At 58.2% G+C, this 17,032-nt stretch overlaps 1 protein-coding gene across 2 annotated transcripts in view; it reads right to left on the reverse strand.

Moving 5' to 3' along the window:
- Positions 1-4,386: 4,386 nt before the first annotated feature.
- Positions 4,387-17,032, reverse strand: part of Jag2 (jagged canonical Notch ligand 2) — a 22,101-nt gene continuing 9,455 nt past the window's right edge. Inside the window, exons 5-26 of one of the 2 annotated variants that reach the window (XM_021201672.2) lie at positions 16,633-16,693; positions 13,285-13,415; positions 13,080-13,199; positions 12,812-12,925; positions 12,394-12,507; positions 12,132-12,245; positions 11,997-12,043; positions 11,725-11,898; positions 10,870-11,020; positions 10,635-10,787; positions 10,445-10,558; positions 10,125-10,238; positions 9,908-10,021; positions 9,703-9,819; positions 9,227-9,254; positions 9,062-9,147; positions 8,439-8,552; positions 8,241-8,356; positions 7,630-7,878; positions 6,953-7,084; positions 6,170-6,326; positions 4,387-6,006 (exon numbers count right to left, since the gene is read on the reverse strand). In XM_021201672.2, the coding sequence (XP_021057331.1) occupies positions 5,510-6,006; positions 6,170-6,326; positions 6,953-7,084; positions 7,630-7,878; positions 8,241-8,356; positions 8,439-8,552; positions 9,062-9,147; positions 9,227-9,254; positions 9,703-9,819; positions 9,908-10,021; positions 10,125-10,238; positions 10,445-10,558; positions 10,635-10,787; positions 10,870-11,020; positions 11,725-11,898; positions 11,997-12,043; positions 12,132-12,245; positions 12,394-12,507; positions 12,812-12,925; positions 13,080-13,199; positions 13,285-13,415; positions 16,633-16,693 (3,017 nt within the window). In that variant the 3' untranslated portion in view covers positions 4,387-5,509. The remainder of the gene's footprint in view (positions 6,007-6,169; positions 6,327-6,952; positions 7,085-7,629; positions 7,879-8,240; positions 8,357-8,438; positions 8,553-9,061; positions 9,148-9,226; positions 9,255-9,702; positions 9,820-9,907; positions 10,022-10,124; positions 10,239-10,444; positions 10,559-10,634; positions 10,788-10,869; positions 11,021-11,724; positions 11,899-11,996; positions 12,044-12,131; positions 12,246-12,393; positions 12,508-12,811; positions 12,926-13,079; positions 13,200-13,284; positions 13,416-16,632; positions 16,694-17,032) is intronic. The other variant, XM_021201673.2, reaches the window with a different exon arrangement.

Genomic DNA, 17,032 nt, shown 5'->3' on the forward strand with positions numbered 1-17,032 from the left:
TTGTTTGTTTTTGAAACAAGGTCTCACAGTGTAGCCCTGGCCGGCCTCAATTCGTAGACCAGGCTGGCCTTGAACTCACAGAGATTCACTTGCCTCTGCTTCTCAAGAGCCAGGATTAGCCAGGCAGGTGTGGTGGCGCACGCCTTTAATCCCAGCACTCGGGAGGCAGAGGCAGGTGGATTTCTGAGTTTGAGGCCAGCCTGGTCTACAAAGTGAGTTCCAGGACAGCCAGAGCTACACAGAGAAACTCTGTCTTGAAAAAAAAAAAAAAAAAGAGCCGGGATTAAAGGTATGAAACACCATGCCCGGCCTCTGGGCTTGTTTTAAAATTAGCCTCTCCATCCAGAGTTCTCTCTTCAGTGAAACAGAACCAGGCAGACACTTCTCTTTTGGGTTAACACCAGTTAAAATCCAGAATCCTGAACAGACGAGCCCACGTGCCCTTTGCAGCCCCAAGGTGCTCCTCTTCTGTGGTGCCCCTCTCCTACAGAAATAGCATTTAACCTGGGGGTTTTCTGGCCTAGAGCCCCTTGGAACACCCCCTGCTTAGTACTGCTCACTCCCTGCCTGCTGCCTCCCTCCAAGAGCACACCCCATGGGGCATCTCTTCCCCAAGCTGTTCCCCTGCCACAAGCTTCTGGGTCCCCTGGAGGTAGAAGACAGAAAGAACCCTGTAGGGCAGACCCCTGCCCCACAGGACCTTGCTTTCCCCTTCGTATATTGGTATAACCCAAACCCCAGATGCCGCCAACCTGAGATCTCCAGGCCTTACTGACCTGGACTCCTTGGATAACCCAAGCCAGAGTCTGATGGAGAAAGGTGAGCCCAGCTGCATTTAGGAGAGATGAAGACCATCCCGAAGCCACTACAGGGCCAAGTCAACCGTCTCCAGCTTAGCCCGCAGGGGTTAATGGACCCAGCTCCCCTGGGACCAGGTTCCCATGTAGACTCTCCTCACTGCCCCCTGGGGCTGGTTTCTTCGGAGATACAGCAGTCAGAGCTGTCGCCAAGCAGAATCAACTGGTGCAGTCCCTTGGGCCAAGTGCCCAGGAAGCAGCCAGGAGGGGGGACTGCTCGTGGCAATGTGAGAGTAAGAGAAGCATAGATTCATGACCTCAGACCTGTCCTATATCCACATCAGGCTGACAACCAGGACTTGGTTCCCTGGGTCAGGATGCCAACTGGGATGCACCCCCAGGATCCAGACTGTGCAGACTCCAGATACGTGGGAGCCTAGGGCAATGCGACCTCAGCTCTGAGGAGGCTTATGTTTCAGGTGCTGGGCTAGAGGCTCTCCCCTGCCATCTTGACTGCGGTGCCAGTCACAGTCGTGGGAAAGGATGAGACTGTATGCATTGCTGGGGGGAGTGAGCACCCACTGTCTACACCTTCGTCAGGCACCCCTCAGAATCCAGACCCCTAACCCTGCACACAGCCCACACCTGCTGGTTTACAGGAAGTCCTCCTCAAAGTAATCCTACTCAGTGGCCCGCCCCCCATGCCTATCTTTCTACTCTGCTCATGTGTCCTTTCCTGGTGGCTGTTCTGAGCACAGTTGCCTTCTCTTCCTGTACAGCACTCAATTTCTAAGGGTGAAAGAGAGGATCCGACTGTGCGAAGGTGCATGGCCTCCAGACCCCAACTGGAAGCAGATCTAAAAGGCAAGGTATGGACTCGGAGTCAGTTCCAGAGGTTTGGCCTGATGTGGGGATGCAGGCTACAGCTTCCCCCGTCTCGCCCATGAATACAAGCTGCCTTTCTCAGTTTCCCAGTACTAACAAGAGGATAGGAGGGAGGAGGGGCCCCGAAGTTTCCCAGTGGCACAGACCACAATAGGTTCATGGCAACAAGATGGCTCTGGGGTCCGGAGCAGGTATGTCTGCAGCCGTTCCCAAATTTCTCTTCTTCATCTAGGCAGCAGGATTTGTAGACAGGGGGATAGGAGCAGTGTCTCCAGTCAGACGGTCACCTTGGAGGCTGCAGCAGTTCCAGGGACAGACACGGATTTCTCTTCACTTAGCCAGGAAAAACCCAAGGCCAGTAACAGCCTCCGGGTGACAATGCATGCAGATAGCTGGCCACATCTGGCTGGCCTTCCTGAGGGATGAGCCTCTGTGTACCTGACTGTCCGGCTCTGCAGAGGGAGTGGGCTAGTACAGGAACAGGATGGCCCTGGGTTGAACCCTTGCCCGTGGGAATCCTGGTATCAGCTGAATGGCCTACATTCCCCTACAGTCAGTGGACACATTGAGAATGAGGCCAGCATTTATGACCCAGTAGGGACTCCAGATAGAGGGGACTGTGGAGTGAGCGAGGGAATCTGGGCCTGTTAGTATTGCTATCAGCGTGGGGTGGCTGTAGTCAGTCTGTCCCCGTCCCTGCTGGGTAACAGGTTACCTGAGTGAAGACCAGTTCTCAGTTACTGACCAAGCCAGGCTTGAGTAGGGTATAGTTTGCCAGAGAAGCCTGGATTGGACTTGAGACACTGGACAGTAGATGTGGCAGGAGGTGCAGGCCTGCAGCATGAGTGCATGTGGGCCTCTAGAGACGCCAGCTCTACTCATGCACTTGGTGCATACCTCACACGTGTGATGCTCCCACTTCAGCCTCCAGCACCACCTTACCTTGGGCAGGCAGATGGTAGACTTCATTGTATAAGCCCCACCTGGTCTATGGGGCCTTCCCTGGCACCATCCACACATGAGCATACACACCCTTTAGGAAAGATCTAGCAGCAAACACAGACACACAGATACACACAGACACACACACAGACACACACAGTCATACACAGGCACACACACGGACACACACAGGCACACACACACACACACACACACACACAAACCCCTCGGCTCATCCTAAGACTACATTCTCATGGTAGCAGGACTACCAAGACAGGCCCTCGACCCAGGACTCTTTGGCTGCTGCCGCCGTTTCTATCTGTTGTCCCCAGCTGCATCTGGACTGTGTACGTGTATTCACGTGGAGAGAGATGTATGGGTGTGTGTAGGTGCACACACACTGTGAATATGTACGGAAGCCTGAGATCAACCTCACAGATCATTTCTCAGAAGCCATTCACCTTTAGTTTGAGGCAGGACTAAGAGACTGAGCTCATTTCCCGTGCTGCAGCAAGCGCCGTATCCACTGGGCTCTCTCTCCAAGTCCTGGTCATCTCCTAGTTCCACTGTTTCACGTGCGGTCCATGTAGCTTCCTTTTTGTGGTTTCTCTGGCTGTCACTTCTTGTGAGGCATCTGCTTTGGGCATGGTGAGCAGCCTTGCTCTATGGATGGTGACTGAGAATCCTAACGTGTGTGTGCAGGTCTCTCTGCAGTCTGTCCTTCAGGCTGCTGCTCACAGGCCGGGCTTCCCATCAGTCTGAGAGTCTTGGCCGTAGTCTGCTCAAGGACCTTATAAAGTCATTTATGAGACCGGTGGGCAGCATTCTAGGACAGGGGAGGTTGATACTCATTTCCATCGTGCCCTCGAGGGCCTCAGATTATCATTTACGAAGAAACTTGAAGCCTAGGGGGTGCTTTTTAGCCAGTGTAATGGTGGGCACGTAACTTTCAGATCTTACCGAGTCAGGATGAAGACACGCCTCCTCCTCCGCAGGCTTGTGCGGACTGCCCAGTGCCTTCGAGTGTTGTTGCTGGTCTAGAGCTGCTCTGAAGAGCCTCATCACACTGCAGTATAGAGAAACAGCACAAGGCATCCCCGGAAACAGCCCTGGCAGGAGCCAGACCAGCTTTTTACCCAGCAAGAAGTATGGTGAGTTCCCCTCAAGAGCCAAGCAATCTTTCTGCTCCGCAGAGCTGTGGATGCCGGCCTTGCTCTTTACTGTCTGCCAGCCTCTGCCAGAGGGGGCAAACACCCTGTGCACAAGCTGGCAGTTGGCTCCAGGTCTGGCTCCCAACACCCAGCCCCAAGGCCACTTCTGCTTACCCCTTAGTTCCCACATTAGCTATAAAGACAAGAGGGCACTGGCCAGAAGTCTGTGGTATCCTCGGGCTTCCTTCTCTCAGACTTGGGGTCTCTTGGACTTTGTGAGTTCATCGTTGCAGAGCAGTGTCCCATTTCATAAAGCCCTCTCTTACCTATGTTTATAGAGTTAGGAGGCCAGGTACCCACATTCCCCAAACCCTACTCCCCAGGAGGGTTCCACCAAACTACTACAGGAGGTGTCAACTACTACAGTAGGACTCCAGCAGTGTCTGAGGCCCAAGTCACCCACTGCGCACTGAGGTCGACAGAGCCACCTAACCCCTGGCCCAACCCTCAGGCCATGTCCCACTTCTACCTATGTCCCAACTGCACATAGAGAAAAGGAACAGCACCCAAAGAACAGGGAGGCCAAAACGTTTAAGTTATTAAATCAAATATACAGAGTGATTCATTTAATATGTACATATTTACAGAAATGCACTTTCACAGGGAGGGTGGCCGGGGCCGGCAGGTGGGCAGCGGCCTGGTGCCCACGGCAAACGCTGACAGCTGGGAGGGGACTGTGTGAAGGCACTTGTCACAAGCTTCAATACTGCCACTGTCCCCGGAGGGACACCGAGCAGTTGGGAAGGGCACTTCTGAAAGCACAGTTGGAGATCTCTGGAGAGTTCTGGGCAGGAGGAAGCAAGGACAGCAGGCTGGAGGGGCTAGCCAAGGCATGGGCCAGGTTTACGTGCCAGCCTTAGGCCACGCCAGTGACCGCCAACCCCACTGACAACCACAGGCGCCACCAACAGCTATGGTAACTGGCATCACACAGGCCACCACGGGTCCCACTAACAGCATGCCAGCCTGGCAGCCAGTGCCACCTACAGCCATGGGTGTCACTGAACAGCCAAGCCACAAGCCAGTGGCCACAGATGTTCCTGACAGCCATGGGTCCCACTGCCATCCATAGGCTGGGCCAATCGCCATGGGTGCCACGGACAGCCACAGGTCCCACCGAGAGCTACAGCTAAGACAACAGCCACAGTCCCACTGACAGCCTCGGGCCATGCTGTCAGCCACAGGTCCCACTGAGAGCCACAGGCCACACTGAAAGCCACAGATCTCACTGAGAGCCACGGCCCAGCCCATGGGTCTCGTGGGCTTTTGGGCCTCGAGTTAGAGAGAAACCCAAATGAGGAATAAAAAAGAAGAATCTGTAAACAGCGACAGCCTGTGGTAACAAACATTATACGACTTGGTGAGAATACACACACACACACACACACACATACACACACGCGCGCGCACGCCCTGCTCTCCTGCCACAGTGCGTGCAGACACGGAAACTTTACAAAAATAGCAATGATCCGAGAATACTCCGCTGTTTTCCGCCCGACAGCCGTTGAATAATTTATACAAGGTTAAAGAAACGTAAAAAATAAACATTTGTTTTTTGTTTTTGGTTTTGTTTTTTACACAAAATAAAGAAACTATGCACACGGCCTTGGCCTCCTATGGTCCTGCAGGCAGCGTGGTGCCGGCAAGGGTTCTGGGTGCCAGCCGCCAGGCTGGCTACTCCCTGCCAGCACGGCGCACGTCCTTGGTGCTTCTGACGGCACGGTTGTCCACTTTGGGCCCTGGAGCCCAGCAGGCTGGCCTTCCGAGGGAGCAGCTGGGATCTTTGGTGAATTTGTGTGAGATGAACTTCTCTGCCTCTGGGGAGTCCCCATCTCCACGGCTCAGCTCCTCATCCTCCTCATCTTCCCCACCAGCCCCGTGGCCAGCTGGCCCGGGCAGTGCCTCGCCTGCTCTGCGGGGCGGCGGTGTGAAGTTTTTGCACTGGTAGAGTACGTCCTTGTGGCCTCCAGTTCCCAGACCGCTGCCGCCTGGCCGCTCAATGGGGTTGCGGATGGGATTGAGCGGGGCCCACTGGTTGTTGGCGCTCTCGTCCCGTGGTAGCCGGCTCCTCTCACGTTCTTTCCTGCGCTTTCGTGTCCACCATACGCAGATAACCACACAGGCGAGCCACAGCACACTGAACACGCTGCACAGCACAGGTACCAACAGACCTGGGTAGAAGAAGAGGAGGTAAACATCCCGTGTCCACACGGGCCAAGCAGGGACTCTTCTGGTCTCCAGAATGGAACTGGGTGGCAGCAGGCACCTCTTCCCTCTGAGCAACATCCACCTGCAGATTCCCACTGGTCTTGAGTCTGGGAGCCCCCAGCTTACCTGTGGAAGAGCCACCCATAACAACTGTTTCCACCTTGACCTCGGTGACAGCCAGCAGCAGTGAGCTATTTCCTCTCTGAGTGATGGCAGCCACAATGGCGTGGGCTGTGCTCTGGATCAGGCTGCTGTCAGGCAGGTCCCTTGCAGGGCTGAAAGACTGTGGCAGAGGATGACACTGGGGGACAGCCCAAAGGTACCCTTCCTACATCCCTGTCATAGCCACTGCCCAAACTCTGAGCGGGTCCTAGCCAGATGTACAGAGGGCTGCCACGGGTAGAGCTGACTCAGAGCTGCGTTACACACGCAAGGACCTGACGGGGCTTGGAAACCAAGAAACGGGGAGCTCAGTGAGGTTGGATCTTGATGTAGAGATGCGCCCGCCAGATAGATAGGGGCCTGGCCCTGCCCCTGTCAAACCCCTGCATCCTGTACGGGGACTGCTGGTCTTTCTCAGGTCACTCATCTCCCAGACCTGCACCCGAAGAGCTACACAAACAACACCAACAGCACCACAACTCTCTCTCTTCTGTGCGCTGGCACCCAACCTGCACCCAAGCCATTTTTTCTTCTCCTCCCTCTCTGAACACTGCACCCCGCCATCACCACAGGTGCCCAGAGCGACGCCAGATCTGGCTCCTATCTCAGTTCCCACTGCCCCGGGTCTCCATTCCACCATGTTAAGTGCCTCCCCTTTGTCCTCAACTCTGCCACTGCCCCGCCGGACGCCAGAGTGTCACTGAGGGTCTAGAGGCCAGCTCAGCTCAGGTCACCACCCACACTCACCACAGCCACCTCCACGGCACTGGCCCCTGAGGACGCTCGATCACAGAGCAGCAGGAGGAGGCGGTCACGTGCCGCCGCTCTCGTGGCAGGCAAGGCTCGGATTCCAGAGCAGATAGCGCCCACGGTGGTGCCCTGGGCAGGTAAGCGACAGGTTAGTGGGGTCTAGGGCCAAGATCTGTCTCTGCTGACGGGGAGCCTACCCTGCTCCTGACCCAGTCTGTCTGAGGCAGTGGGAGGAGCTTGGAACGGCCACCATGAGTTCCAAGCTCCCGTTCTGGGGAACGGGCAGGCTAGTTGGGAACATCCAGAGGGTGAGGCTGGGACACATCAGAAACAGGAACTATCCCCCAGCACCCCTGCAGTCTAGGCCCCTGGAACACTGGGCACGTTAGCAGCCCAGCCTGGACCCACTCTTTCTCTTGCCCAACGGTGCCTAGGCTCAGCGCTTTCTAGTGTGAGCCATCTATCTGCACAGCCATGGGCTTCTGGACCTACGTGAGCCGAGCCGAGCCGAGCCGAGAGAGAGAGAGAGAGAGAGAGAGAGAGAGAGAGAGAGAGAGAGAGAGAGAGAGAGAGAGAGAGAGAGAGAGAGAGAGAGAGAGAGAGAGAGAGAGAGAGAGAGAAACGATCACTCTAGGGGTAAGCCTGGGAATCCTGGGTCCCCCGGGGTCACTTACCTGAGGAACTTGGTCACGGTTGAAGCGCAGTGTGAGGCGAGCGCAGTTGTTGTCCAAATGGCTACTCCTTGGCAGACAGGGAGTGCTGGGTGGCAGAGGCTCCTCGGCTGTACACTCCCCCCAGTTCTCACAGGGTGGCTGCAGGCACTGACCCACGGCCTTCTCCCGACACTGCTGCCCTGGGGGGCACTGGGCACTCAGAGCGCCGGGCTGACCAGAGAGCAGGCAAGGCTTCCATCCGCACCATACCTGAGAGAGACACGCCCAGGAGACACATGGGAGCGGAGCACGGTCAGGCAGCACACAGAGAGAAGACATCAACCAGTCAGTAAGTTTCAAGTCAGTGTCTCTACCACCCAGGGGCCCTAGGGAGGCGGGCAAAACTCCACTCCAGAAAGGACTTTCTGTCAAAACAGAAAGAGCCAGGCAGAGCCTGGGAGTGGACAGAGAGGTGGGCCCAAGACCCTCCCAGCTCACCCCCTTAGGATGGCCCTCAGAAGCAGGCAGCCTTATCAACCTACACCCCCACCCCTGCATCAGCCAGGTGAGCCTAAAAGCTCAGATTACTCAGGGTCAGAGTGCAAGAGGGGCAGAGGAGGGGCTGGCCCCACCTTGCTGCAATCCCGGTGGCCATCCAGGCAGCGGCAGCTGTTACAGTCTTCCATCCAGGAACTCCCGTGCGGGAAGGACAGGCCCCGGGACCAGCAGGGCCTCGTGAATATGACCACTGTGGTGAGAAGGAGGAGGCTTGACAGAGTACCCAAGCGCTGGATCTGGCCACGCCCTGACCACGGGCACAGACAGCCTACCTTCCTGGCATCTGGGGCCAGAACGACCTGGTGGGCAGCTGCAGCGGTACCCATTGATCTCATCCACACACGTGGCTCCGTAGGCACAGGGAGAGGACTGGCACTCATCAATGTCTGCAAGGAGAGCGGTTGTGTTCCTAGGGGTGCGCACCCCACCCAGGGACCAGCATGTGGGCGAGGCAGGGGGCTGGAAGGCTATACCTCAGGCCACCTGAGGCACAGCTACTCAGGCTGTCTCTGCCCGTCTGAAGCCTTCTAACTCTCAGGTCCTCACCCTCCTCTACTGTGTCTGTGCTGTGCGTATGCACGCAGGGGCCTCTGTGCTCCACTCTGAGGTGGCCACCTACACAGAGGCATCCGCCCAGCCCGAGGGAGCAGGAGCATTCCACCCTGTAGCCCCTCTCCCTCTTCCCAAGATGCAACTCTGGCTCTTCAGGAAGGAACTAGGCTCTCATAGGATGCAGACATGCACACGGGAGGCAAGGGAGGGCAACGGCCACGTCCCTATCAGGATGTGGATGTTTATGCTTCCCGGCTCTCGACACTGAACACTGAGATTGTCAGGAGAGAGCCCTAGACAAAGCCCCCAAACCCAGCCCCTTCCATCCACCTAGGCTGCTTACTGATACGGCAGTCAGGACCCGCAAAGCCAGGCGCACACTCGCAGCGGAACCAGTTGACGCCATCGACACAGATGCCTCCGTTATAGCTGCAAGGGAGAGGGGTGGCCATAAGGGGTCCCCCATGATGGGCCCTGCCCCCCACCAGTCTCCTGGGCCGCCACTCACCAGGGCAGAGGGTTGCAGTCATTGGTGTCTGGATTTAAGGGGAAAGACAAGGGTGGTTATTTCAGCACACTCTTGCCCAGAACACCTCTGTGGCGCATCTCAGTGTCCGAGGCTCATGGGTAGACACTATACCCTGCCCATACCATCCTGGCACAGCCAGTGGAGAAGTACGAGGAAGGCTCAGGGCCCCAAGGGAAGCCACCAGGAGTGGGGGCTATAGTTGGAATGGGACCTATGTCTTAGCAGGAGCCCAAGCCTACGGAGTGATGGATCAGGGTAGGTAGAAGAACCCTGCAATCTGGCACAGAGACTGAATTACAAAGTGGCAGAGCAAGTCTCGGAGTGTGGATGTGAGAGGTAGGCAGGTGGAGGGGTGGGTCTTCCTAGAAGTTGGAAGGAGGGATGGGGGGAGGGAGGGTTGGGTGAAGTTAAGCAGGACCCACAGGCCTCCCCCACCTGAAGACCCTCCAGCTTACTATGTGTGCAGGTGCGGCCCTCCCAGCCATCCCGGCAGATGCAGGAGAAAGAGTCTCCGCTGCCCACGCAGGTGCCGCCATTCACACAGGGATTGGGCACACAGCTGCTGTTCTTGGCTGTAGGGAGGGAGAGGAGAGGACTTGCGGTGCCCGGGCAGACCCCAACGTGGTTGGGGCATGCAGGCAGCCTGGGTAGGGTACTTACCGATGGTGCAGGTACTGCCCTTCCAGCCCGGAGGGCACGCGCAGCGGAAGGTGTCACCGCTGTCGTAGCATGTGCCGCCGTTGCTGCAGGTGTAGGCGTCACACTGGAACTCGCCTGCAAGCACGTGGCCGCTCAGCAGGCAGGCCATATTGACCCCAGCAGGGTCCTGGCAGACAGCCCCTCCGCTCACCTGTTTGCAGGGACCCCAGGCACTTACGTGAGTGGCAGGTCTTGCCCTTCCAGCCATCGTCACAGGCACAGTAGAAGTCATTGACCAGGTCATAGCAGCGGCCGCGGCTGTGGCAGGGGTCGGGGAGGCAGTCGTTGGGATCTGGGGGGAGGACGCCGGTCAGCAGGGGTCACCGGCGCTGGGGAGGGCTTCACGGAGAAGAGCAAGAGCTGGGCCCAAGCACATGGGAGCCTGGGATTCCACCCCATGACTTCAGGCCCGTGCACGCAGTGCTGAGTAGGACACAGGGGTGGAGCCAGGCCTTAGCCAGTGGGGGCAGTCCAGGTAAGGCAAGGGTGCAGACTCACTGATGTCACAGAGTTCGCCCTCCCAGCCACTGGGGCAGAAGCAGCGGAAGGAGTCCACTTCGTCGATGCACGTGCCCCCGTTGCGGCAGGGCTGGCCCATGCAATCGTCAATGTCTGCGGGAGAGGTTAGGTAAGCTGTCCCTGTGGCTGGCCAGCTTGCCCCACCCCACCAACTCTGCACACCACTCACTTTCGTGGCAGTAGGTGCCTGTGAAGCCACTGTCACAGATGCAGGAGAAGTTTCCCCCGGGCAGGCTGACGCAGTGCCCGTGAGGGCCACATATGCCAGAGGGCGTGACACCGCGTGCCCTGGACCCTGCCTCAAACCCGCAGCCATCGATCACTGTGGTTAAGAGATGGACAGGGGTCAGACCCATCTCCACCGGGGTACCCACCCAGCCTGAAGGGCTGCATCGCGTGCGTACCTCTACATGTCCCACCAGGGCATGTGTCCCTGGGCACCGAGCAGTTCTTGCCTCCGAAGTCTTCCGGGCAGGCGCAGTAGTAGTCACCCTCGAGGTTGTAACAGCGAGCACCGTTGAGGCAGGGGCTTGGTTCGCAGAGATCCATGTCCACCTGCAGGTAAGGTGGGGGGATGCATTTGTGAGTGTCAAGCTCTAGACAGAGGCACTGTTTCATACAGACAACCAGGCCTCTCTGCCTTAGACCCATTGGTGCCAAGCTGAGCTTGAAGCTCCCGCCCACCCGAGAATGTCCGAGCGCTGTCAGCTGGACGGAAACACCTGTGGGCCACCAGCCCCCTCCTGCCGCCCTCGCCTCCATAGCAGCCAAGCTTCCCCTGCCTCCCACAGACAGCATCCGGCCTTGGCTCCTCCTGCCGGCAGGAAGGCCAGCTTCTGACCCCCATGTTGCCAGGCTGCCCTCAGAGCCAAGAGAGGTCGTCCTTCCTACAGCCAGCACCACTGTGCTCCAGGGACCCGAAGCCAGGCCTCTGCCACGGGCCACTAAGAAGCTCACGAGGCCAGAGCAAAACCATGTGTTGCTCAGGACAAGGGAGATCACCCAATAGGGGTCAGGGCAGCAGCAGTGAGGAGAGTCACCCGCTTCTTCCCAGACCCACCCTTGACCCACGCGATTCTGCCTTTGGGGGTCCTTCTTGCAGGCTTCCCTGTCTGCATGGTCCCATAGAGGGAGTGAAGCAAATAATATTGTTGAGACAAGGGACAAGCCTGGCTTTGGTGATGCTGAGAGCACTCTCCCAGATAGGGTTCCCAGCATACTGTGAGGTGGCTCCCACCAAAGCCCCTCTAGGATATTACCTCACAGTGCGGCCCAGAGAGGCCCCGTGGGCAGTGGCAGCGGAAGCCATCCACCAGGTCCTCGCAGATGCCACCCCGGCGGCAGGGGCTGCTGGCACACTTGTCGTACTCTAGTTCACAATGACGACCTCCAAAGCCCCGTGGGCACACGCACTGGTACCCATTGACCAGGTCCTAGGCGTGTGGACAGGTGGGTGGGTGAGCGAGCCTCATACAACCTCCCCATCCCCTCCAGCCACACCCCACCCTCCCAGACTTGGCAGCCTCCTTACCTTGCAGGTGCCCCCATGCTGACACTGCCCATGGCAATCGTTGATGTCTGGAGGCAGAAGGGCACGTGGGCGGGGTCAGGGGAGCCCTCTGTGCTTCCCCAGCCCCACCCACCAGCGCCGCCCACCCATACTGACTGATTTGGCAGTTGATGCCCTTCCAGCCCGGCAGGCAATCACAGTAATAGCCGCCAATCAGGTTTTTGCAAGAAAAAGCATTAAGGCACGGCTTCCCTTCACACTCATTGGCGTCTGTGAACGAGACAAGGGAGCTGTGGGGCTCGGGCCCCACTCACCCACTGGGCCCTGCACCTGGCGCCCGCAGCCCCAGCAGTGCCAACAGCAGCAGCCACATGCACAGCACACAACCCATGCAGACAGCCCCCCAGGGAGCCCTTACCCAGCTGGCACGTAGCCCCCACCCACTGCTCCGGGCAGATGCACTCGAAGCCATCCACCTGATCCACGCAGGTGCCACCCGCTGCACATGGGTTAGAGGCACACTCATCAATGTCTGCATGGGGGAGGAGGGAGAGAGAGAGAGAGAAAGAGAGAGAGAGAGGTAGGTAAGGGTGTGGCCAGCAAATGAGAGGATGGAGTCAACGGGTACAGACCATGGCCAGTGAACGTGGGATCATGTCTGGTTAGTGTAGACCCATGGACAGAGGGCATGGGGTGTGGCCAGTGAGTAGGGATGCAGTACACGGGGTCTCAGTCTGCAGCAGGGAGTCACAATCTACTCTGCAGCAGATTCAACCACTCCGTCCACACCCCTAAGAGCTGCCCACTCCTACCTTGTGAAGCCCCCAGACACTCACCGAGTGCACAGGTGGGTCCGCTCCATCCCGACGGACAGTGGCACTCAAAGCCAGACGGCACTTCGTGGCAAGAGCCCCCGTTGGCACACGGGTTGGAGGCACAGGCGTGCTCAGCTGCAGAATCAGAACATGAGTGGAGCAATACCCACGGAACTCGAGCCCACCTCCCCGAGCCCACCAGACCCAGAGTTCACGGGGTGGGGGGGTACAGGCAGCGAAGAAAGGCCTCCCTCCTCCAGGCTCCCCGAGAGACATCATCCCAACCTACCCCGCTCGCAGTTCTTGCCCAGGTAGCCATCTGGGCAGGCGCAGAGGTATTGGTCAGGCTCAGCGTTGATGCAGGTACCCCCGTTGACACAGGGGTGGTGGCTGCCACAGTAGTTCAGGTCTGGGCACAAGGGTAGGGCTCTCTCAGGGATGGGCCCAGTGTCAGAGCTTAAGGCCTGGCCCTGCCCACTGCCCACCATCTCTACCTTTGTCACAGAGCAGGCCACCCCAGTTGGTTTCACAGTCACAGTGCCAGGGCTCCACACAGCTGCCGTGCACGCAGCCAGGGTAGGGGACACACTCGTCACAGAACTTGCCCTGCCAGCCGTAGCTGCACCTGGGGGACCGAGCGACGAGGCCATCAGCCGGGCAGATGAGGAAGGGGTACGGGAGGCGGGCACATTAGTTCAGGCCCCGGAGAACAGCTCTGAACCAAGCAGGGGTTACGGCCTGCTGGCCAGCCTCGCTGTCACAGGCATTCCCGGCCACTGGCTGAGATGGTCTGCCCAGCTGTCCCGTCACTCCCCCTGAGCTATTCTAGGACTCAGCTCTGAGCCAGACGCCTGGAAGGAAGGCCCAGCCGGGGGAGGTCCAGGGGTACAGTGCCAGGTGTGCTCACCAGGTGCTGCTGGGACACAGCAGCACCCGGGATCTGAGAGGGATGAAGAGGCATCAGGCGAGAGCCTAGCTGCCCTGGTCCAAGGGCTCTGTGACCTTGGGTGCCGCCCATATCCTCACTGCTACTCAAGGGCAGAGGTTCCTCTGACTCCTAGGCCAGTCCAATCCATTGGCTGCCCAGCCAGCCCTGTGGGAGCGCCACACTGAGTGGGGCTGAACCCAACACGTAGACCCCAAGACCTCGTCAGAGGACGTCATCTCACGACCTGGCTCTGACCACACTGGGGGTTAGTGTAGCCTCTGAGGAGTCCCTCAGGATATAAGTAGGTGGCCAGCACAGAACCAGCAGGTGAGAGAGTACAGGGCTCCAGTAAGGCTGCCCTCTGGGCCCTGGACAAGACTCTGGGGGCCTCTTCCTTAAAGGCTAAGGTCCTGTGGGGCAGGAATGACGTGCAGGCCACGTCACTTCCACGCTGACACCCGCCACAGGAGTTATTTTTATAGAAGGAAAAACCACAGCCCTTCCTGAGCTGCCCTGGAGCCACGCACACAGGCACTTAGCAGCCCAGCTCACCCAGGCTCACATAGGGAAACTGAGGCTGGCTCCAGGGTCCAGCCCGGAATGTCCCAGGCAGGTCCACAGCAGGCCTACCCCATCTCTACTTGGGAGTCTTCTCTCCAGGTGATACGGGGAGTGGAGGGGCAGAGTGGGCTGTGACTAGCCTTGGGTCATCCACCAGGGAACACCAAGGCTAGCTTTGAGCCCAGACCCTGTGTGTCCCAAGGGCAGGTTCTCCACCCTGGGCGGGCCATCCCACACCAGACCCCACCTTACGGCTTTCCTGCCAGCCCGTTCCAGGGCCTGGGGAGGGTGGCAGGAAAGCACAGCCATCTCCGCAGTAGCATCCGGTTGGGGAGGGGTGTCCTTTGCTGAAACCTGAGCTCTGAACAGCAGGAGGCCACTTGGCCTCACCCTCTGGCCCTGGGAGAGGGTGGCACTCACCTACCGCCCCCTACCCTTGCTTTCCTCCCCAGTGCTCCTCCTGCCTGTGTGCTACCCCACAGCCTTCCTGCACTGAGGGAAGTTGACTCATCTTTCATCTCCCTCCAGCGCAGACCACTCAGGGATGCCGTCAAGATAACATAAATACACCTTGGGCTACGGAGTGAGTGTGGGGTTAAGAATAGGCTCCTGTGTTTACCACCAGTGGGGCACATCTGCCCAGAACCCACGTCCAACTGCAGTACACTGCTCAGAGCCAGGCTATGAAAGACTGCACCGGGCAGAGGGTTGTGCGGATGGACGATTTCTGCTGCCTGTCCCACCCCCATCTCCCTCCTTGGATGTGGCTCCTGGGACAGGTGCTCCTTGCACTGCCTTGAGTCCTGCCAAGCCTGTCTGAAACCACACCTTGTGCAAGTGGCACCGGGGATGTCTCCACTGCACACCCATCTCTTTCTGCCCAGGGACCAGCCTAGCTGCTGAACACATCACCAATGCCACTATACAACTCCCCCCAGGCACCTCAACACCCCAACTCCCTGGTCGTCCCCTCCAGACCGAACAGTACATGTCCCCTCGTCGTCCTCATCCGAAAGCACACACGAGGTATACCCACACACACGAGGTATACCCACACACACGAGGTATACCCACACACACGAGGTATACCCACACACACGAGGTATACCCACTGCTCAGAGGGCACAGGGGCAGTGAGAGCCAGGATGGCAGGGGGGCCTTGGCAGGCCTACTGCTGTGGCTCCCCTAGCCTGAGAAGCTCATCTCCAACCCTTCTCCTACAACCCCCTGGGCCCTCACGCTCCCAACTCACACATCCCAGGGTGCCAACCTTTGCCCCCCTCTATCCTCTATCCCTAACTTGACCTCATTACCTCCATCACCTTCATGAGCCCCAATGGCTTCTACTCTGCTCTGGGTTGCAGGACCCCCTCCATCCTCCCTACCTGTCTGTGTACGTGCCTCCAAGTGCTTCAGGCCAAACCACTCCCAGCTTCTCCTTTCCACCTGACCACTGGGCTGTAAATATACCCGATCGCCACACACTGTGCTTCCTTAAGGCCAGGCCTGCCCAGTGCGCCCTGTTTTGCACACACTAGCCCGCCTCTCTGACAGTCATCCTTACCTCAGCCACCACAGAGCCACAGTTTAGTGGCTCAAGCTAGCAGGTTTGCAGTTCCCGCTTGACCGCACCCTCTCTTTCTCTCTCCTAAATCAAAGTCATCATCAAATTCCTATTCCCAAGAACGTCTGCAGGACCAGCCCACCCCTCCACCCCAATGGCCCATCACTCTCTTATATACCTTCTTCCTTACTGCCACGCTGTGTGGTTCTCCTCAGCCTCTCTTGATAGGGCTCCTCTTCCCCCTAAGCCTCTCTCTGCAGAAACATGTCAGTCTCTCCCACTAGCACGCCACGGTGACTTCCTACTGTGTTCGCCTGGACACCCGACTCCTCATGTTTATGTAGTGTTCATATGTATGCACACCACATACGCACATCACACACATGATCACCTCACCCGCACACACACACGCACACACACACGCACACGCACATGAACGCATACACATATGCACAAATGCACACACATACACACACACCACACACACCCCTTAGCCTTTGCCTCTTGGTGATGTGACTACCTGGCTACCTTTCCTTGTCCCCTTCTAGCTGTCCCATGGAGAAAATGTCACTGGACATGTCACATGCTCAGGACAACACTGCCCCCTTCGTGGTCACAAGCTTTATAAGGGCATTGTTCTATTCCAACTCCATAGCATCTGATTCCCTGCATGGCGGGCACCTGGCATGAAGCACCTACCGCATGGCCTACTAAGCCCGCAGGGTGGCCTGGCTGCCGCAGGCTCCACAGCAGCTTGGTGAGGAAGGGAAAGGCAGGCATGGTGCTCACCTGCACTCCCCAGGCACAGTGCATCCCCCGTGGAGCAAATTACATCCTTGTTTACACACGGCTGGAACAGAGGGGCAGAGAGAGGCACAGCTGCAGCCAGCCATGCTAGCCCTGCCCGGTGCCCATGCCCAGCCCCACACTGGAAGACAGACCCCAGCCATGCTAGCCCTGCCCCGGTGCCCATGCCCAGCCACACACTGGGAGACAGACCCCAGCCATGCTAGCCCTGCCCAGTGCCCGTGCCCAGCCCCACACTGGGAGATAGACCCCAACCATGCTAGCCCTGCCCAGTGCCCGTGCCCAGCCCCACACTGGGAGACAGACCCCAGCCATGCTAGCCCTGCCCGGTGCCCGTGCCCAGCCCTACACTGGGAGATAGACCCCAACCATGCTAGCCCTG

This window comes from Mus pahari, chromosome 7 (assembly GCF_900095145.1).
Source record: "Mus pahari chromosome 7, PAHARI_EIJ_v1.1, whole genome shotgun sequence".
Classification (NCBI taxonomy): domain Eukaryota; kingdom Metazoa; phylum Chordata; class Mammalia; order Rodentia; family Muridae; genus Mus; species Mus pahari.